General features: G+C 34.4%; 1 protein-coding gene across 1 annotated transcript in view; it reads right to left on the bottom strand.

Annotated features, from left to right (window-relative positions):
* The window catches only part of LOC148938561 (uncharacterized), a 46,205-nt gene that overhangs the window by 5,790 nt on the left and 17,552 nt on the right, over positions 1 to 22,863 (bottom strand). The window contains exon 3 of the mRNA XM_089107699.1: positions 805 to 975. Coding sequence (XP_088963825.1) covers positions 805 to 975 — 171 coding nt within the window. The remainder of the gene's footprint in view (positions 1 to 804; positions 976 to 22,863) is intronic.

The raw sequence follows: 22,863 nt of genomic DNA, 5'->3' as shown, positions 1-22,863 counted from the left end.
ATAGGTGTATGCTCATTCAAAAATGTACAGCGGTAGAAATCGTTAAATGTATCCTTACATAGATAACTTTTAAAGTTATAATCTATGATAGGTTTCCTCAATGGGAAACCTATCAATGGGAAACCTGTTTTTTTACGTTCATGAAATATAAAAAAAAGCGACATTTGTCAATAATTTTCCCTTTTCTTCGTGGACCACATTAATATTTCTATGGACCATCAGTGGTCCATGAACCATAGGTTGGCAATCACTGCTTTAGATAGACCAAGTTACTTGGTTTTCTCTTTTTATTTCAACATATTTGAATTCATTAAAAATAATACAAGATTTATTAGTTTAGTTGCATATATTTTAATCAAAACTTTTAGATTTTCATTTTTCAGTGACAATGGCTGTTCTTTACTTACTATTTGTTAGTATGAGCTCTTTTACACAAGGTTCACATGAATGTGAAAAGGGGAGATAAAAAATCAAGTTACTTTTAGGGTCATAATATCCACGGCGGTTTCAGAAGTAAACTTCCCTAGAAGCTTCATCCCCAGATTAAATTTAAATTTAATCTTGGCTGATACTGAATAGTAATTATCTACCAGGTCTAATAATGGGGCTCTATTTTGTGAAGAAATTCCCATTCTCCCTTAGCCTTTAATTTCAAGTGTCCACTGATGGAAATGTTTTTTTCTATTTTTTTCCTCTTCTTTTTTTGACTTGATCCCTATACAATTATTCAAAATTGGAGGCTCCAAGCTTTTGAATGTGCTAATCAGACTGTAATAAAAGCAGTGTCCCAATCTGATATTGTACCTTGATCAGTAATAGATGTGGAGCTAAATTCCTGAGAGTCAGGTTCAAGCTTGCATGATATCGAAATGCTGTGGAAGGTATTCATTGGGTCAACTTCAAGTTTGGGAAGCATAGGAGGGTCTATACAGTCAACCTGCTTCTTTATGTCACTTAGTAAAGCATCACCATCTTCTAAAAACACAAAATTAAAAGGGATATAAAATAATTCCGACAAAAATGTACATAGATTTGACGAAAAAAGTGTTCTGCAAATTAAGGCAAAGATGTAATTCAAAAAAACAAAGTAATACAAATAGAACATCTTTTTATTTAAGAGATGTTTATATAAACAGATTACCAAACAATTAGAAAACAGACTCCAGCAGATCAAAACTGCAATAGATTTTTCCTTAAAGAATAAATTTTTGATTCAGCAGCAGCTTAATCGCTCTATTTTTGCTCTATCGTTGGACGCTCTATTTGACCCTCCACGCCTTTATAAGATGTTTAACGAAACAGAACTAATTGATTATTGTTTCGGGATATTACAATTTTCGAAAAAAAATTTAAAAAATTATTTATAAGTTAATTAGTATAAATAGAGAAGGAAAAGTAAATTGATTAAATCAAGTTTATAACAGTTTATTTAGAAAAGACAGGATAAAACCAGTTATTCATTCGAAAAGGAAGAAAATCAAGGAATTCTGCTTAATCAGCCTCTTACAAGTTTAAATTTAACAGATCAAGATATGAAAACTTTAGAAAAAGTCAAAGAGCTTGCTGCATTAGCAATGCTAAAGATTAATTCAATTCATCTAACCCAATATTTTTCTAAACCTATAGCTCATTATAATTAATTAAACCTAAATCCTAAGCTACAAAAGAGTTTTCAATGATTTTCAGAATTATGCCCTTGGGGCGAAATTATCAACACGCTGTTGGGGGTTGGTGTAAATCCTGGAGCGTTATAATCTGATCTTTGAACTATGCTTAACAAAAATGGCCATATTAAATTCTTGGTCCTATATATTTGACCGGACGAGGGCGAGGCGGGGGGGGGGTGTTACCCTAAAAAAAATTTGATTATTATAAAGGGTACAGTAAATTTCGAATTCTAATCAAATTAGCCCCCACAAAAGTTTAAAAGACCATACTTTACATATGAAGTACCTCTGGGGGGAAAAAAACAACATTGAAGCCTTACGACCTTTACTATAGGCACCGATATAGTATTGCCTCTGATAACATTGTTGTGCTACGTACTTAATCAGGAGTCGAGCGGGGTTACGTTCTATGCCAATCTATTCAGATTGTTTTGAAAGATTTTGTCCTAAAGAACACTGTAAAGAGTATAGGAAAACATGGAATCAAGTAGAGAAAGTAAAAATTGCTACAGAAATGGATTATGCTGATGATTAGACTGTCCTAGTTGAATTACTCTAATCCTAGCGGATTACTCTTGCCCCAAATGTAACCGAGGTATTGATGATGTGGTCCATATTCTCGCTGAGTACCAGCAACTTTCTCTATTATGGGGGTAGTATTTTGAGGATAGTACCTTGGTGGTCCCGGGGATCCTGCCGACGACTATAAACAGGACAATCCGGCTGTTACGAACCCATTTAAATGAAGCGTTGACAGCCAGGCGTAAAACTTGATAGTTTTTTGGCTGGGGGGGGGTAGGTAGGGATGTTATTGTTCTTGTAGAGTATATTTAAGAATACTGTGCTATATGGCATATTTTTTGGCTTAAAATAAATTATTATTATTAAAAATATAAACTCCAATTTAGGTTATGTTCTTAATAGTAACCGATTCAAATGATTTTATTTGGAATGGAGAGTGAGTATCCTGATCTTTTGTTTCATAACGAAGTACGTTGGTTATGAAGACGGGACGTTTTAAAACGTTTCGCGTCCCTTTTTCCAGAAATTAGTGGATTTATTTATGAGAAGGGCGTCCCAGAACTAACAGAGGATCAGTGGCTCCAAAGGTTTTATGTCATGGTAGATGTTATATTTCATCTAGATCATCTTAATCGTAAACCAAAGGGGGAGAAAAACTTTATTTTTTTTTTTAAGTTAGAAGAAGCAATAACATTCAAAAAAATATCAATTTTTCCTTTGAATGACCTGGAGAAGAAAGACGTGAGCAGTTTCAACACTTTGAATAGTATTCCTGACTCTTACAATTAGCTGAAAAAGCTCGTGTTTGCTGCTCTTTCCCCTTTCGGGTCTGCATGTATATGCTAAAAATTCTTTTATAAGCATGATCATTATCATGAGTAAACTGAGAGGTCAATGAGAACTTGGAATCATGCAAAAAATTAAAAATAACAAAATAAAAACCTGACTGACTCAAACTTTACAAGGAGATGCAAGTATATTGTTCGCATTAATAAATATTTCATAAGTATCAAATTTAGTTTTATTTAGTGTACTAATTATTTAGTAAAAAAAGAGGTAATGTGTATTATCTGGTACACACCCGAAAATAAACCTGTTTTATATGTCTGCATTAAGAGACAATTAGCTTACGCTCAGTGGAAAACAAGTGACGGGTGACATAATATATAGTACTTACATAATTTGGGCTATATATTTGCACACTAGGGGGTGGGAGTAAGATATTTGGACAACGTGAAGTTAGAAAACAATTCTTATTTCATAATATGCAGAATAATTGTGAAAGTATAACACATTTTGCATACATACCCGCAATATTTACACTCCCCCCCCCCTAGTGTGCAAATATATAGCCTAAATTTGTGAATAAAGTATTGTATTTTTCTTACATTTGGTATATTTCATAGGGATTAACCTACCTTTACTTCCCGAAGGTGTACCATATAATATACAAGTACTAAAAGAGTTAACTAAAGCAGAAGATTTGGTTCCCAATTCTTTGAAAATTATCTTAATGTTCATATTTAGCTCTATGGCTAATAATTTTGCCTTAGACCATTTCCTTTACCATCTTCACGTGTAATGTTTAATCGGAAAAAAGAAAGCCAGATAAATAGAAAGAACTTTGAATAGGTATTCTGGCAACAAGCCCCAGTTTAAAATTTAATCTGGAAAGGCCACCCCCCAGAAACTTCCTTCACTAAAGAAAAATTATTTCAGTGAGTAATTTTCAAATTTTAATCAGACGACTTTAGGGAAATAAGGGGCGTTATAATTTCCGTTCGAATGAGCCCTCTCCCAATATTCCAGGACTATTGGTGTGATACGATTCCCCCTGGAAAAAAAACACGCATCTGTGATCTTTCTTCTGGCAAAAAATACAAAACATCACATTTCTGCAGATGGGAGCTTTAAACCTCTACAAAAGGGTTATCTGAATCAGATGATGTGACTTTTATAAGCTTTTGTGGCTTTTAAAGGTGTTACCTTCCTTTTTGTAAAATCAGGTAAAATTTTCTCAGGCTTGTAACTTTTGATTGGTAACACTAAACTTAATAAATCTTATTGATTAGGAATCATCATAATGAACCGATTCTTTTGATGCATCTATAGACATCAAAAGTTCGTTTTAAATTTAATTTTTTATTAAAAACAATCAAAAAAAATATGATTTGTAGCTATTTCAATTGTTTTTTTTATGAGTTTCGTAAACACTGAAACTTTTTCTATACATCAATTTGTCGTAACTTTAGTTCAGGTATTTCCGTGTCTGATAAAAGCAGTTTCGACCATGTTGACCTTTGTTCTGTTTTGTACCCTATTGTAGTGATAAGTCATGAAATGTTACTCTTGATTCAGCAATGGTGCATAATAAGTTTAAGACCCAACTCTTTTAAGGGCAAGGTAGAAATCTTTCTGAGCCGCCTTTTCATCCTGATCATTTAACGTTTATCTCCAGTCATTTCCCACTCCCAGTCCGATGTTGGACAATAGAATACTAGTACTAATAACTCACCGCAGCATTAAGCCACCTGAGGCCAACACAGCTACGCACGCTCCTCCATCCCGATATATTCAAAACCTCAATTTTTACACCCTTCCATAAAGTTTTCAATTCCTTTAAATCTTTCTTTATGACATATTCCCATCCAAACCGCAATGCAATATGCCTAGAAGTTTCTCTATGTCCACAGAATCTACTCTTGTCCCGTCATCACACCCTCACACACCATTTTACTCCAATCAACCCTCCCCAACACCCTCTTGCTTGTTCTTCTCCCAAAAGCATTCCCCTTGCAACTTTAATTGTGTCAATGAAGTAGCCAACTAGTTTGCGCATTCATCCCTTGCCCGCATTCATCTTTGTCAAAATAGATATTTCCTTGCCCAGATACGCTCTGTTCTACTTCCCTTTTCCAGTACCAACTTCCCCCCCTTCCCAAAAAACCTACAAGTTTTAATTATTTTTACCCTATACCCAAGAGTCCGTGCCCCCCAATGATAATTTTTCCTCTCGCAGCTATCGAGTCACTGCGACTCAAGTACCTGCAATTGGAACTTATCCTGCCATAAACACTAAATTTTCTACCCTGAAGTCAACTAGAAAACAATATCAGCTTCCTTCTCACTCTTCATCTCTTTCCTAGCCCTTTCCCACTTGTCAACACCGTATATGATTTCACCCCTAAATCTATCTTTCTGAGGTACCAGCTAGTAAAATTAAACCCCTTCTTAAGAATTACTCATATATCTATTGACGCCAGGTCTCTCAAATCACTTTTGATTCATAGTTTTTTAGTTACAAACGCCAAAGGTTTACCAAACTCGAGGTGCTATGAGAATTAAATCAAGTAGATATTATAGCAGCAACAAAAGTACAGGCACATACCCCCGTCACCCCGCCGAGAGATCACCAAGTCGGATATAAGGTGGTAATGTCTAGTTTGTTTTAATAAAAGTAATCTTTACCCCAATATTATTTCTGTCCTTAGTTTATCGGAGTATTATTAAATCCTTTGGTTAACTATTAAGCTGTAAGTACTCCGTCATCCCTTTAATCTCATTGCAATAACTGTCTTCTATTACATACCGATTCAAAATATTGATGCATAGATTCATATAGGGATTGTAATTAAGTGCCTATTTTGTAATTTCTAAGTATCTCAATGTCAAATCGTTTTCAGTTGGTAATGTCAAAATGTATAAAAAGACCTAGGAAGTGTTCCAGAGATAAACCCTACATTAATGAACACATCAAAACACTAATTAGAAATTAATTAAATATGTTCTGGATGAAGAATGATAAACTGGATAATGCTACAATGTCAAAATATTAAAAGAGAAACTAATCCTTTAAACATCTAAATATTCATCTTAAAAAGAGTAAATTAGAGGAAAACTATGAGAAAAAATATATTTACTTCTTAAAAAGAAGAACAAATGTGTATTTTGATACAAAAAATAAAACAAAGAATTTATTTATTTATTTTAAACACAGTTAAAGATTCTTCATTAAACAGACACTAAAGGCATTTAGTGAATTTAGAGAAGAGAGCATGAAGTAGAAATTGATATCTCGTGCTCTAAGAGTTGTTCAATGGTATTTGTTTTGCTGTTTGTTCTTACAGCAGTATAAGTTTACAGGAGCATTGTCAATAGGAAGGCGTCTTGTGAGATTTGTATTCTAATTGCTTTGGCAAATAAATTATCATAATCAATGTTTTCGTATAGAATTCCATGCTGAATATACTAGATCAAATAATCTTATAATGGCTAATATTTTGAGTCCTTGTTCATACGGATTGCCTTCCGAAAACAAGATCAAATCAATAGTATCAGCCAAAACCAGTTTGAAGTAACAATCTGTGAAAACAAATTTCTTTTTATGGATACTCCTCCAGCTACAAACACAATTTATCAAACATTTACATATACAAAATAAACTAGCCCCCCTTCCTCTTGTCAAAAAGACAAATACAAACATTAAATCTTATTAATGGAATAATGTTTGTGTGCTATTCACTCCTCCTTTCTAACAAAAAATCCTCCAATAGTTTCATAAGCTCAAAAATCTGACAAATCTGGAATATCCAATCTAAAAACTTAAACAATCTAAGGTGAAGCTACAATTAGAACCAGGAAAGCTTCATCATCAAAAGAGGTAAAGCCGTATTCCTAGAAGTCAGATCCCAGTTAAAAAGGTCCTGAAATATTCTAGAAAGTTAACAGGAGACATCTTCAATTTTAGGAGGCATTAAAGAGTTTAGCAAGTTAAGCTACACCTCACTGTCAAATGGTAAAGCATTTTAAACTTGTAAAATAAACTAAAGACAAAAGGGACATAATACACATTCATCAATGAGGCTTATTTAGGGAAGCCAACTACTTTCTATTTTATAATTCATTAGTGAAGAGGAGGTATAATGATGCTTCAAAGGAAGGAAATGAGAGGCTAACAATTTCAAAATCTAAATTCCCATTTGCCAGAACAGGTGAAAATTATTGAAATGTTAAGTTTTTATGGTTGTATAATCTGCAGTTAAAAGTGGCAAAAAAAATATGATGATGTCAGGCTTAGTTAAGTGTTGTAGAAATCAAAGTTAAAATTTACTGATTTTTAAACAAGATCTGGTTTCAGATCTGGTTTCAAGATCTAGATCTGGTTGTATATCCAAATAGCTTTTTTTTCATACGAAAAACAAAAGATCTTTTGTTTTCATAAAACTATGATCATTATCACTTCTACTTATCCTCACAACAGTCAAAGCATGAGGCATTTGCAAAAAAATACACAACTTACCAGTCTCACAACAAGAGCATCCAAAACGGTGACAATATCAGTGCTGTATATGATGACACAAGCTCTTAATAATTTCTCAACCAAAATTAATGCAACTTAAAAATTCAAATGCAAGCACAAAACACATCCAACCAAACTTCAATGATCCCATGTTATAAAGAGCAACCAAAACAAAACTCCCTCAAAAGTGTGCATCCTACACGGAATACTTTCAAACAATGCAGATATACAAATCATATAGTTATGCAAAGAATACTACATTACAACTTTTATTTTATGTCTAATTTCTTCTGTGTTTTTTTATTTTATACTTAATTGAGTCAGAAACCATCAGGATTGACATTTAAGAGACACAATATTATGTGGTTTAGACAAAAAACCAAATCTGATCCTCAGTTGAAAAATAACGTCCTCATTATAACCTCAACTCTGGCGGTATTTTTGTTTGATCATTCATGTCTGAAGGAATGAAGGGAAGATTTTTATCACCAAGGATTGTTTGTTTTTAACATTTGAGACTTGGAGTCTAGAAATTATATTTGCATGTTTTGACTTAAAAACAACAAAAAAAACAGTTTTATCCTCTTTCATTGTGAAGGTTAGAGATATATGTATATAAATATAAAATTATAATTTTTTTATTCTTTAACTTAAGATAACAAGATAGAAGAAAAAGAATGGGAAATGTTTTCCTTCTATATTGTTATCAGAACAATAATTAGATAACTTACCATTCTTAATATCAGAAGCTTCTGATAGAGTAATATTTTCTGCCATATTTGGAATTAGATGTGAGTCAATAATAGATTCATCCAATGCACTTAAATTCGCTTATAAGATGTAGAATACCAATAACAACACTTGGAATTTGTCCTCCTTTTTACACAGGAGATCAAAAGACTCCTAGAAATTAGGCAATCTATAATAACCGATGTTGTAAACTGTAAAGCAAAAATTATATTAATAAGGAAAAAGGATGAGGTTCACAAAGTTCAACAGTCCAAATCATTAGAATAATATTCGTTTTTTATTTTGTATCATTAAAGAGAGGGGGAAATAAGGGTTCAAAAAATGTATTTGATAAAACCTAACTGTATTTCTATGTTTAAAGTACCAAATAAGTTTTAAATTAAAATTGTAGAATAATAGGCCCTAACTCTTTACAGCTTTGAAATTTTTGAGCACTAAAAGACTGACAGTTCAAGAATAGTCTAAACTAGGGTCCAACATGATGTTTTGTAGCTCATATCTCTATAATCTCCTTTTTCTAAATCCAAGCAAAATAAACAAGTGAAAAATTATATGATGAAAGAGGTGACCTCTTCTACTCCCCACCAGTTCATGGTCCCTTGGTGTCACCCAAGGGCCCAAACTAGGCCCAACACAGTTCAACCTCTACGTAAACGATGCTCCTGTGGTGGTCAAGAATGGCTTGGAACTGTATACAGACAATTCTAAACTCTTTGGTCTAGCAGCCTCTACAGAAAATTTCTCTCAACAACCTCTGTCTGTGGGCAACTGCCTGGACGCTTTAGTTCAACCCATACAAATACAAAGTCCTTTATCTTGGTCCAAACAATCCCTACCATAGTTACCACATGATTGAATCTGCAGGTGCCAATATGCCCATTCAGAGTGCTGAGGAAGAGCGTGATCTTGGGGTATTAATTGACAATAAGCTTAATTTCATAGTCATTGTTGTAACCAAGCAGCAAAGGAAAACAAGATTCTTGATTTGATCAAGCGTTCAGTATCAAGTTGCCAACAAAAAATTATCAAGAAGATTTACACATCCCTTGTTTGTCCTCATCTTGAGTTTGGCATGTCGTTTACCAACCTGCACTTTAAGTGTGACATAGAGAAACTTGAGAAGGTCCAGCATGGAGCAACCAAGCTCCCTTTTGCCAAAAAACAAATCTCCTAAAAGGAACAACTAGAAAAGCTTGACCTGCCTACCCTAATGTACCGAAAAAAGAGAGATGTCATCCTTGCATTTAAGTTGATGACCAGTGACACCATCAAGCCTGTTTTTGATCAAAGTGAATGCACCAGAACACAAAGAAATCCCATAAAACTGAATCAAAATTTAGGAAAAAACATAAGAAGTTCAACTTCTTCACTAATTGCGTTTGTCCACTGTGGAATTCACTCAGCAAATCTATCATGTTGACCAGATCAGTTGATAGCTTCAAGGATGGTGTTGACTGTGATTGGAGCGGCAAGTCATTGAAGATGCAGTGGGATGAACAAGCATCATTGAGCAGGGTCTTTTAGGTTCCTCCTCCCCCTTTAGCCCCCAAATATGTCCAGCTGCCAATAATCTAGTGACACCCAACAAGGAAATCAAACTGTCCTGTATGTATGAAAATACTGATGATATGCTAATGAACTATGATATAAAATTGTGTTAACTGTCCTGTTGTTATGTTATAAATTGTGTTAACTGTCCTGCATATATGTAAATAGTGATGATCCACTCATGAACTGTGACATGAAGATCATCAAGTCAATGTTACCTGGCAACATCTACAAGTCCTTCAACCTTAGTAGCTAGAAGATGCAATTTAAGGTTAAAGGTAAATCTTACCAATGTATTTTTGTTGTCTAAAACTCTTAAGCTGAGGGTTACAGTTTGTAATATGGAATAATTTCCAGCACTTGACCAGGTACATTGTGAACTAATCACTTGATTTGTCGATTCACATGCTTTTAATATATACAAATTACTTTCTTTTTAAGCAATCTTTTTAGCTGTAATTGTTCCATATTATAAAAACAGAGAAAAGGTTTACTGCAGCAGAAAAAAGCTTACTTAGATTTAAGAACAATTGTGCGCAAAGAGTAATTGCAACTAGTTGGGGCAATAATTGTCCCTGACCCTTAGATCAGGTTTCTCACAAAGCAGAGTAAAAAAAAGGGGACAAAATTTGACTTGTAAAGTAGTGATGCCAGGGTTGTATCAAATGAAACAAGGAGACCTCTGCTAGACCTCTCAGGGCCTCAAAAAGACTGGTAGACAACAGATCATCATTGGTTATTTAATTAAAGATAATACCAGAGCTCTATAATTATCATTCAATGAGATGGGATCTGAGGATTGCCTGGAACAGATGTGAGCAAGTGCTACTCCATATTGCATTAAGCATTGGAAGATCTAGGTCTAAGTAATTGATCATAAAACTGTTACAAGCAGTCATGAAAAATCCCTTAAATTAATAACAAATACTTATTCATTTCATTCCTAAGACTGAGTTTCTTCACTCTATCCCCCCTTCTGATAGACAAATATAGACTGCTCTAAATATTCAAACCATATTTTTTCAACAGTGCAAATTTTTTTGTCTCCATTGTTTTACACCAAATGTGAATCCATTAACAAGTATAAATGAGTCATATTAACAAAATAAATAGAATAAATATTTATAAATCACTGTATTTATCCATCAGAGGGGGAAGAGGATATTAACTTAAGCAATATTTTTTTCTTAATCAAGTTTTTCTTAAGAATATGAAATTAATTTATTATGATAATTGTAAAAGAATTTTCACAATTTTTGGGAACTATTTACTACCCACAAAAAATAACTTCAGTTACTGCTCAGAAACAAGAGCTTTTGGCAACCACTCTTTATAAGTAATTTTATAAAATTTCAACAATTTTTTGTTGGTTGTCCAAAATACAAAAATTGGTATTTACTAGAGAAAGTATCCAGTTCCAAATGGTGAGGGCAGGGTCTGGAGAAAAGCAAGTCAATGGAAATAACAGTAACTGGCAACCTGGGACTAAGAAATAAAAGTATGTTACTTCCCAAGGATTTGGTCTGGTGCCAACCAGAGCATCACTAGCCAATACATTTGGGAAAAGGCAACAATTATATAATATTTAGCCTGTCCAACCAGTTGGCTATTAGACCTCACTTATATATACATTTCACCAGGAATTACCCAACCAGTCAGCTATCAACAGAATTTTATATATGCCTACACTGCAAATAGCTAACTAGGCTAGTTTGCAATTAAGATCCCAGATATAACTTGTATTTAAAATATTCAACTAGTCAGCTACCAATAAAATTCTATATACACTATGAAATTGACCAGTTAGTTGGCTATTAAGGTCTCAATAGGCTAATTTATAACTGAAGCTTGAAATTACAAAATATAAATAAAGTTCCTTATAAACAGTGGAAATAGAGGTAACATTCTAGTCTAGCTAGTACTTTTAACTATCTTGGAAAGAGGTTGGGTTAGGAAAAATGAAAATTTCAGTTACAAACCCAGTGCCAAAAACATAATCTGGCAAGGTACTGCAAAGCTTAAATGTTAACTTTCTTCTGATTTCTACGTCTAAGAAATTTTTCAACTTGACAGGCCTATGTCAATTGAAATTTTGACAAAATAACATTTTAGCTTAGTTTCTTTTTCCCTGGTTTCAGTTCTGAATAATAAAATTCCTGTTATTTGAGTAGAATTTTAAGCCATATCAATGGATTTTGATGTAATCCTAGATAGTTGACTCCACATAAAGAAACATGTTAAGAAAACCATTTTTATTTCATAATATGCAGAACAAACCTAGTTAACACATTTTGCATGGGCAGAACCTTTGGTAAAATTCTAGTTTAGCTACCATTTGCTTTCTTGGAAAGGGGTTAGGTTAGGAAAATGAAACTTTCAGAAATGAATCCTAGGGCCAAAAAAATACACTGGGTAGGTATTGCCAAGCATCAATAATAGCCTCTTCTGATTTCTAAGGTTTATTTTTTAAGTTATTAAGTTTTATTGATTTCTAAGTTATACCTGAAAGTTTCATTTTTTCTAACATAACCAATTTCCAATATAACAAAAATAGGCTAGACCAGAATTTTACCAAATGAAGTATAAGAAAACTGTTTTCAGCTTCACAGTTTTGCCCTATCCAAACTTATGAGGTTTCAAAAATCTGCAAATGCCTTTCCTAAATTTAGAAAAAAACCTATTGATATGGCTTAAAATTCTACTCAAACAACACGAACTGTATTTTCAGAACTAAAACCATAGAAAAAGAGAGTAACAACTGAAATTTAAGGTAAAACGTTATTTTTTCAAAATATTAATAGGTAGCGTACCTTTCAAGTAGGTAAATTTCTAAGACTTGAAACCAAAAGAGCTTTAACACTGGAGTTTTGAAATGCCTTCCTAGAGTATTTTTTTGACCCTGGATTGATTACTGGAAGTTTCATTTTCAGGTAAATTTTTTGCAGTTCATATTATTGATTTAGGAATAAAGTGAACATTCCAATTGATGCCTTTTTTTATGTTCTTTACAAATCTAGTAATAGCTTCTATTGGAAATTCAAATTTACCCACCCACACCCCCTAATGTGCAAATATAGGTCAATATCTAACAAAACATATTATTGAGTTATGAATAAAGTGAATACACCATTTGATGCCTTTTTTAATGCTGATTATGAATATAATAAGCATTTCTATCGAAAATGAGTTTCAGCCCCCCCCCCGTTTATATATGCCAATTCAGGGTTAGGTTAGGTATAGCCTATATAGGGGGGGGGGGGGGCTGTAATTCATTTCCGATAGAAATGCTTATTATATTTGTAATCAGCATAAAAAAAGGCATCAAATGGTGTATTCACTTTATTCCTAACTCAATAATATGATTTGGTAGATATTGACCCAAATATATACCCTGAGTTGTAACCCCACAAAGAAGTTATCAAAACTAGTTAACTTATTGAAAAGTGGTTAAAAACATATAACTAGTTTATAAATAAGTTGTTCCAGAGCACAGTTTATAGACAGTAAGCTTATTGCAAATCATTTCTGGTCATTGTGAACAAAAAGCTCCTCCCACTTCTTTCTGCCTTAGCTTGTTTAGCCTGTTTCTTTCCACTGGCACCCCTGTCTGGGTTTTTATAATGGGAGAGATAGAGAATGATCATACTGCTATATTCTGTCTACTGTGTTCATGAGTAACATATTCTAAAAATACTCATTTATAACAATTTAAACCTGATTTGGTAAATTTCTGGCAGTTCATATTATTGACTTACAAATAAAGTAAAGATTTTACTTGATGCCTTTTTTATGCGCTTTCCAAATATAACAATCATTTTTGTTGGAAATGAATTTTACCTCCACCCCTATATGTACCAATTCAGGGTATATATTTGCACATTAAGGGGTGGGAGTAAAATTTATTTCTGATGCAAATGAGAGGTAAGTTTAAACTTTATCCCTACCCCCCTAATGTGCAAATATATACCCTAAATTGGTATATATAGGGGTAGGGGTGAAAATCATTACTGACAAAAATGATTATCCTATTTGTAAAGAGCATAAAAAAAGGCATTGAGTGGTATATTCACTTTATGGTATAAATTTAGAGTTAGTACTGTTGACAAGGAGACATGTTGAAAAAACAATTCTTGCTTTAAAATATTATGTTTAAGAGATAATTACTTGACAAAAAAAAAAAAAAAAAAAAAAAAAAAAAAAAAAAAAAAAAAAAAAAAACTGTCGTCCTAATCCAGCAATTGAGACAAATGTGCACTTGAACGAGGCTCTCACCTGACACATCCATCCAACTACCTAGGACCAAACAGTATACCCCAGTCGTTGTAAAATTACCCGCAAAAGCACCTTAAATCTAGCAAAATATTTCCAGGTAAAACCTTCCATTTAGGGCTCATCAGAAGAATACCACCGGCCTTAACGGGTTTCGAGGCTTTACATTGTTTACCCAGCACGGTGGCGCCTCTACCATAAGATCTATATGGTAACCCTATGTCAGGTCAAACCTGTGAAATACATGCATACCAGTCAAGCTATTACAAATTACATACAAAAAGTGTTTCAATGCTTCCACAATCAACTCCCAGAGGTCACTGAGAGACCATTCTGGAACAAACGAACACACATCCAGATGTATCTTTTATTGGTATCTGGACCAATTACCAATTTAAAGCTCCTCAAGCTTGTTTTTTCAACTTAAAAGAAAAAGTTTACAATAAACCTCCATGCTAAAATGCAATGCATAAATCTTTTGAAATGGCCGCTATAATAAATTATTATTATAGATAACATACATTCCGGCCAAGTTCAATGGGCAAGTTCCCGCCCATGTCCATTGATTTTGAATTGAAGTTAGTTTAGGATGTATTAATATTTTGTATTTTTGCCACTGCTCATTAAAAAAAAAATGAAATTAACAATGACCAGGATGAATGAATGCTATCTATTAAACAACTTATTTGGCAATTCATAGCAACAATTTCAAAAGATTTACACATTCTGTCAGCATGGAGGTTTATTCTCCATGTCAGCTTGGAGGTTTATGTCAGCATTCTGTCAGAAGGCGGAAGAAAGAACACAGTGTGCATGTTGACAACCAATACCAGATTGAAACCCGAATTGATTCGATCCGAAATTTACATTTTCATTTAAATAAGGAAGTAAAATATATTCAAGGATTTTACTTAGGTTACACGCAGTGGTTATAGGGCGATAGGATGAACAATGAGAAGGGAGTTTCCCCGTTTTAACATTGAGGTGACAGTTCCACAAAGAAAGCTATCCGGGACCATTGAAGATGTTAAACACATTTGGAACAACAGCTGCAAACGAAATAAAAGAATAACACACTTCCGATTTGTATTATTTACACTAATACCATCATGGATTAAAATATCAATGGATGAAAATTTCAGTTGCTTAGTTGCATTTTCAACAGCAGCTACCGACCCTGGAATAATATGTACTTGAAGAAGCGAAGGCGGAAGAATTTTAGAAAGTAACCGAGAATAATGTGACTGCACGAAAAAATTAATTTTGGAAAAAATTGACGAGCAATAAACATACCAAGCTGAACTAGAAATCGAATGACTAATACAAAGATCACTTTTATCCAGCTTCTCAGTATTGAACTATTTGGACCAATCCTTTTTAGATGCTGAAAATTCCATACTCTTATAACGAATGAATTTTAGGTACTTTTATTTTTATAATTCATTAATTCAGAATTGGCAGTCCATATAGATTTTTGCGTTTTAATGCGAATACGCTCTTCGGGAACTGCAATTTTTTCAGCTTCTTTCATACAACTAATTATATTATCATAATATCTATTAAGATCACACTTACTACCTTTTACTTGCGATTGGAGTAGATGGTAAGGCACACGAATAATATTAACCAATGTAGATAAAGGCAATACATACAAAGCAATATTGGCATTTTTTTCAATTACTACGTTTAAACCATTTAGAATTCCCAATAGTGGCAAAATTGCAAAGGCTATATTTCAATTTAGCAGTAAATGGAAGCGATAGATGGTCAAAGTCATCAGTCTCAATATCAACATGAATAATCGAGCATTCAAGCTGTGACGAACTGAGTATATGATCAATATTAAAAACACTATTACCAGATTGATGGATGTAAGAGAATGGCAAATCTTTCTTCAGAATCACGTAAGGGGGCATGCACTCCAACATTTCTCGGGATCGATAGCTTTGTTCATCCAAATCCGTCTTAAAGTCATCAAGAACTATAAAATCAAGTTTATTTTCCTTGACACGATTCATAACGGAGTTTAAAGACTTGCATGCGATAGCAAATGTATTTATTGAATCCACTATATTATTTTTACATTGAAGATAAACATTAGCAAACAAAGTATTATTTAGTCCCACAGCAAGAGTGTACTTACCCAAATAAAAAAGGGACGGGTTCGAAAGATCAATGCTTCTTTTTAAAATACAGGCCGGACCCCCAGAAGGGTGACCACAAGGGGAACACTGCATCAGAAGTAAAAAACACTTGACCAGGTAGCTAACGTGGTAACCGAGCTAGGCTTAGAAATAACAGCACCAAGGATAGCGAAAAAACAAACGAATCGGATTAATGTACCATTCAGTTCACACGAAAAATATTATTATTATTATTTATTGAAAACCTGTCTTATTACAAAAAGGAAATGACAGAGCACTATATAAAAAAAAGCAAAATCACTAAGCAACTGTTACAATGTAACTAGTGTATAAGGAGCTAGATCCAAGCATGTTTTAACTACAAAACTGACGGAGCACAACGAAAAACAAAAACAGAAGGGCACTATACTTTCTAGGAAGAAAGATAATTAGAAAGCACAGAAATAATGAAAAAACAGAAATAATGAAGAACACGGGCACTTGTAACAAAAATGAAGAAGTGTACAGGGGCTAGTGTAAAAGGAGTTGTTTCCAAGTGTGGTTTGAAATCTTTTGGTTGTGTTTTTCTATGAGCTTAACAACAGCTATAGTAGGATTTTCTATGTGAAGTCTATTGGTGAGCATTGAATTGCATGTCCAAATTGGATATCTTAGTAAATTTTTTGCGAAACGGAAGAAGGTTGAACGGATTTTGAATTTATCGACGTGTGTAAGAACCTTCCAAAAGGGTGTAATATAGAGGATATGAGGGAGAGTAACAGTGTTGTATAGGGTTGACAGATAACGGCGATTAAAACAAAGCTTAGCAGAGACTATGGAAGTTTATGAAGCTTATTTGTGGCGTTTGATGTCTTCTGTTAAAAGATGAAGAATGCAAGAAATTCTATTTCCAATGACAATTCCAAGATAAATGATTTGGTTGGACGGGCGTATTCTTGAATTTCAAAGTACAATTTCATCAAGAAGTGGGTCTTTCCAATTAAAAAGGACTATTTCAGTTTTTTCAGCGTTGATTTCAAGACCAGATTTTAAATACTCAGTTTGAAGTTTTTGAAATATTTCGGGAATTTTGTCTAAACTTCAGCCAAGGTTAAAAATGTCATCAGCATAAGTGACTAAGGAGATATTATGACCAGAAAGAACGCAGGACATCTGACACGGATCTTGAGCCTCGAGGACTTAGTTGTTGATATAACAAGGTGAGGCAATTCCACCTTGGCTTGCGCGTTTCTTAACTGGCACAGTTCTATCCTGTGGCTTTGCAATTTTATCTTTCTCAAGGGGGATTTTACGTTGGACTCGTAGCTTGGTATACATATTCCTCTGAGATCTGTTGATAGCAGGACTTACTCCTCTTTTAGCAGCCCTTAAGAGCATAAAGGGGTGGATCAGGGAGTCAAAGGCGTGGCGAACATCATGACTAGCCAAGTCGAGAGAAGAACATGAGAGAGAAGCATGAAGCAGTGCATTAGAAACAACCGCAAGGGCGTCCGCACAAACAATACCATGTTGAAAGCCAAATTGATGATGAGACGTGTAACATTTTTCTTCCAGCTCTCTTATGGACATTAGCTCATAAAGCTTGCAAAGGGTGGTTGATACATTTATGGGTCTGAAAGATTTGCATTGACTGAAGGTTTTTCCTTTTTTTCGGAATAGTTGAAAAATCTCCCACACAGAATATTGACGGAACCAAACCTTGAGTAAAAATCATTTGCAGTATGAACTTGAGATGTTTTAAAAGCCTAGGACCACCACATTAGATATGTAGAACGTGAATTCCATTTATGCCTCGTGACTGCTTTGGTTTAAGGCGTATAATAGCATCAGCATCAATAGCAATGCTGATGCATCAATAAAATATCAATGCTGTTGCATCAATAACAATAGCATCATTCGATTGGAAAATCAAAGGGGTGGTGCCCTTTTCAATAGTCGAAAGTGATTGGAAAGCAACTACCCCCCCCCCCCTACGCCCATCCTTCCACCAAACACATCCAATCAGAATTTTGAGATAGCCATTTTGTTCAGCGTAGTTGATTATCACATAGAAAATATGTTTTTGAGGAGAACACTCCCCCCCCCAACCCTCGGGGCACGGGTTGTAAGTTATGCCCTGGGGGCATATAAGGTTTTTTTAGGCGTTGTCGTAGAAACTTCAAAAAGGCTCATTCGATTGGAAATTAAAAAGGCTAATGCCCTTTTTAATAGTCGAAAGTAATTGGAGGGCAATTAACCCCTCTCTCATGCCCACCTTTTCCCAAACATATCCAATCAAAATTTTTAGATAGCCACAACAGTCAACGTAGTGTTAAGTTCTGTAAATTTGGTCTTCGAGGATGACAACCCACTCACAGCCCTCAGGACAAGGGTTGTAAGTTATGCCCTGTGGGCATATAAAGTTTTTATTGAAATTTTTGTCGTAGAAACTTGAAAAAGGGCTCATTCGATTTGAAATTGTAATGGTCAGTGCCCTTTTTAATAGTCAAAAGTAATTGGAAGGCAACTAACACCCCGTCCAATTCCCACCATTTCCCCAAACACATCCAATCAAAATTTTGAGATAGCCATTTTTTCCATGCAGTTAAAGTTCAGGAAATTATACCTTTGAACAGGACACTCCCCCCCACAGTCTCCTGGGCACGGATTATATGTTATGTCCTGGGGGCATATAAGTTATTATTGAAATCTTTGTCGTAGAAACTTGAAAAAGGGCTCATTCAATTGGAAATTCAAAGGTCTAGTGCCATTTTTAATGGTCAAAAGTGATTTGAGGGCAAATAGCCCCCTCTCTCGCCCACCTATCCCCAACACATCCAATTAAAATTTTTAGATAGCCATTTTGTTCAGTGAAGTGGATTTCCAGATAGAAATTATGTTTTTCAGGATGACAAACTCCCACAGCCCTCAGGGCAAGGGTTGTAAGTTATGCCCTGGGGGCATATAAGGTTTTTATAGAACGCTTCGTCGTAGAAACTTCAAAAAGGGCTCATTCGATTGGAAATTGAAATGGCTAGTGGCCTTTTTAATAGTCGAAAGTTATTGGAAGGCAACTAACACTCCTTCCACGCCCACCATTTCCCCAAACATATTCAATCAAAATTTTTAGATATCCATTTTGTTCCAAGCAGTTTAAAGTCAAGGAAATTATACCTTTGAGCAAAACTCTCCCCCCACAGTCTTCAGGGCAAGGTTTTTAAGTTATGCCCTGGGGCATATAAAGTTTTTATTGAAATCTTTGTCGTAGAAACACGAAAAAGGGCTTATTCGATTGGAAATTCAAAGAGCTAGTGCCCTTTTTAAGTCGAAAGTGATTTGAGGGCAACTAACCCCCCTCTCACGCCCACCTTTTCCACAAAGGGCAAGGTATTGACTAGGAGGCAAAATTTCTAGATATCCATTTTGTTCCAAGCAGTTTAAAGTCAAGGAAATTATACCTTTGAGCAAAACTCTTCCCCCACAGTCTTCAGGGCAAGGTTTATAAGTAAAACAAACCCCCTCATATACGTAATAATTTCTGTTCCTTTTAAGTATTAATGTTGCTCCTTACTTTCAGTTGAAAAAAACTTGTTTTTTTAAATTTAATTTCAGATTTTTTTTTATAATGCTAGGAAATCCGGCACCCCCGGCCTAGAAGTGTCCTTGCCCCCCCGGCAACCTCTTCCATGGAACGATCCCCCCCCCTAACCCCCGTCTCCGACCCCCACAACCCCCCGAAAAAAACTTCCTGAAACGTAGGTATACTTCCCATTAACCAATACTATATGTAATCTATGGGCAAAGTTCATAACTTGTAGCCCTTCCCCTTTGGAACTATGGGGGATTAAGTCATCCCCAAAGATCTTTTTATTAGGTTTTCAACTATGCTGAACAAAATGGCTATCTCAAAATTTTGATTGGGTGACGTTGGAAAGAAATAGCGTGGAAGAGGGACAAGTTACCCTCCAATTTTTTTGGTCAATTAAAAAAGGGCACTAGAACTTTTAATTTCCGTTCGAATGAGCCCTCTCACGATATTCTAGGACTACTGGATCGATACGATCACCCCTGAAAAAAAAAATAAATAAACACGCATCCCTCAAGTTTCTTCTGGCAAAGAGGATATGATTTTTAGGGGTTGTTTTCCCCTTTTTTCGAATATAAGGCAAATTTTCTCAGGCGCATTACTTTTGATAGGTAAGACTAAACTTAATGAAATTAACATATTTGAAATCAACATAAGAATCTGATTCTATTGATGTATCTATTGATATAAAAATTTCAGGTTTTTACAGTTTTGGTTATTATTGAGCCGGGTTGCTCCTTACTTACAGTTCGTTACCACAAACTGTTTGATCACTCAAAAGACTAATTAAGACACCATCTTTGCCAACAGAAAACTCTATTTCTAAATTCCAGGCCCCAATAGAGCCAACTTGTGACAATTGATAAATTGAGTGCTTCCCCCCCCCCCCTCCCTAAAAAAATTTTGTGGAGGTTTTAACTGATTTCTGAAAATTGTAAGACAAAATAGGATGGTCGCTCCAAATATACATATAAAAATTGTCAAGTTTCTAACAAAAACTAAAATGTAATCTATAATATTCGAAAACGTTTTCCTTCTAATAATTCTTTTGTGCTTATTCAAAGAGCCTGATCCAGAAACCTTTTCTCATATATATTACACGAAAAGAATTTTTAACTTATGTGAACTTGTTTATGCCTGATCAAACATCCAGACTCAGCAAAGCGTTTCTTTCAAATATCACACTGAAAATATTTTTCATTTGTATGCATTCGTTTATGTGTAGTCAAATTTGACGAATCGGCAAAGGTTTTCTTACATATGTCACACTGAAATGGTTTTTCATCTGTATTTACCCGTTTATGTTTAGGCAAATTTGTCGACTCAGCAAAACTTTTGTTACAAATATCACACCGAAAGGGTTTTTCACCTGTATGCACTCGTTTATGTTTAGTGAGACTTCCCAAATTAGCAAATGTTTTCTTACATATATCACACTGAAAGGGTTTTACACCAGTATGCACTCATTTGTTACTAGTCAAATCTATCGACTGAGCAGAACCTCTATCACACTGAAAAGGTTTTTCACCTGTATGCACTCGTTTATGTTTAGTGAGACTTCATAAATTAGCAAATGTTTTCTTGTATGTATCACACTGGAAGGGTTTTTCCCCTGTATGCACTCGTTTATGTGTAGTCAAATATGACGTAAGAGAGAAAGTTTTCATACAAACCTCACATGGACAAGGGTTTTCTCCTGAATATACTCGTTTATGTGCAGTCAAATTTGATGAGTCAGTGAAGGTTTTCATACATATAGTGCACGGAAAAGCCTTATAACCTGTATGTACTCGATTATGTATCATAAAATTTCCTGAACGAGCAAAGGTTTTCTGACAGACATCACACTGAAAGGGTCTTTCCCCTGTATGTGCTCTATTATGCCTTTTCCAATTACCCGATAAAGAAAATCTTTTCTCACATATATTGCATTGAAAAGATTTCACTATTTTATGTGTTCTTTGATGCATTTGCAGTTTGCGTTTATTGAGAAATCTCTTTTTGCATATGCTGCACTCATGGTGTTTTCTAAACTTCGTGTTGGGCGAGCGGCAATTCAAAAGATGTCCCTTATTGTTGTGGCCTGTTACTCTAGAATTCAACTCAAGTGAATTTAAACTGACGGTTGTGGACAATTCCTCTGCAGTAACTAGGGAGGTACCACCCTGTAATGCTGTTTCAGACTCGTTTTCTGAAAAATGACCCAGTAAAATCAAATGTTCTGTCATGTTATAAATATTGTCTTGCAAACAAATTGGACATCTTCTTGTTTCTCCCATTTGATGCTCATTTGATGTTTCTCCCATTTGGTTGAATTTCACCACTAATGCCACAAATAGTTGAATTCATTACTTTTAAAATCAGGAGATAAAATTAAACAAAAGTTAATATAAAACCTAAGAGTATTACGTAAATATATTATATTGAAAAAATTGGATGATTGGAATTTATTATTTAAAAATCTGTTTCATTTCATAGAAATAATAAAAAATAATATTTAAACTTCGACCCGGAGAAAAATGTAACAGTTAAAACACTTAAAAGATTTTACAATCACTTAAAAACACTTAAAAGATTTTGCAAGGAGTTAAAGAAAATAGTATATACTAATATACACTTTACAGTGTATTTAAGCATACACTTAACGGTGTAGACACCTAACTTATATAGGCTACACTTAACACTTAAAGTCTAACAAAATATTATGCGCTTAGATACATTTGACAGCCGATTACCGATATTATTTCTTACTCCCCTCATAAAAGAGAGAACTGTTTCTTTATCCCTTTATCTCTTAGAATTTAATTGACCGCAATTTAAGTTATGGTTTCTTTCTTTTCTTTATTTGTTTGTTCTCTAATTCCTTAGACTTTTGAAAATCTGTACACAACAGCAGAGGATTATTTAGGGGGGCGGGGGGATAGAAGCACCTCAGAAGATAGACCGGGGGGAGTAAAAGCTAAAAAGCCAAAATAATAAACAAAGAAAACTTCAAAGAAAAAGAACAACATTTTTTTTTGTTTTAAATTTAACGCTTACGTAGCTCAGTGCTAGTAAATGAGGCAAATAAAAGCTTTTCTACGAGCTAAAACCTCACCG

The sequence above is a fragment of the Artemia sp. Qi Xiang Cuo genome, unplaced genomic scaffold (genome assembly GCF_049724085.1).
Source record: "Artemia sp. Qi Xiang Cuo unplaced genomic scaffold, ASM4972408v1 HiC_scaffold_3137, whole genome shotgun sequence".
NCBI lineage: Eukaryota > Metazoa > Arthropoda > Branchiopoda > Anostraca > Artemiidae > Artemia > Artemia sp. Qi Xiang Cuo.
The sequence above is the reverse complement of the archived record's forward strand: the minus strand, read 5'-3'. Positions and strand labels throughout refer to the sequence as shown.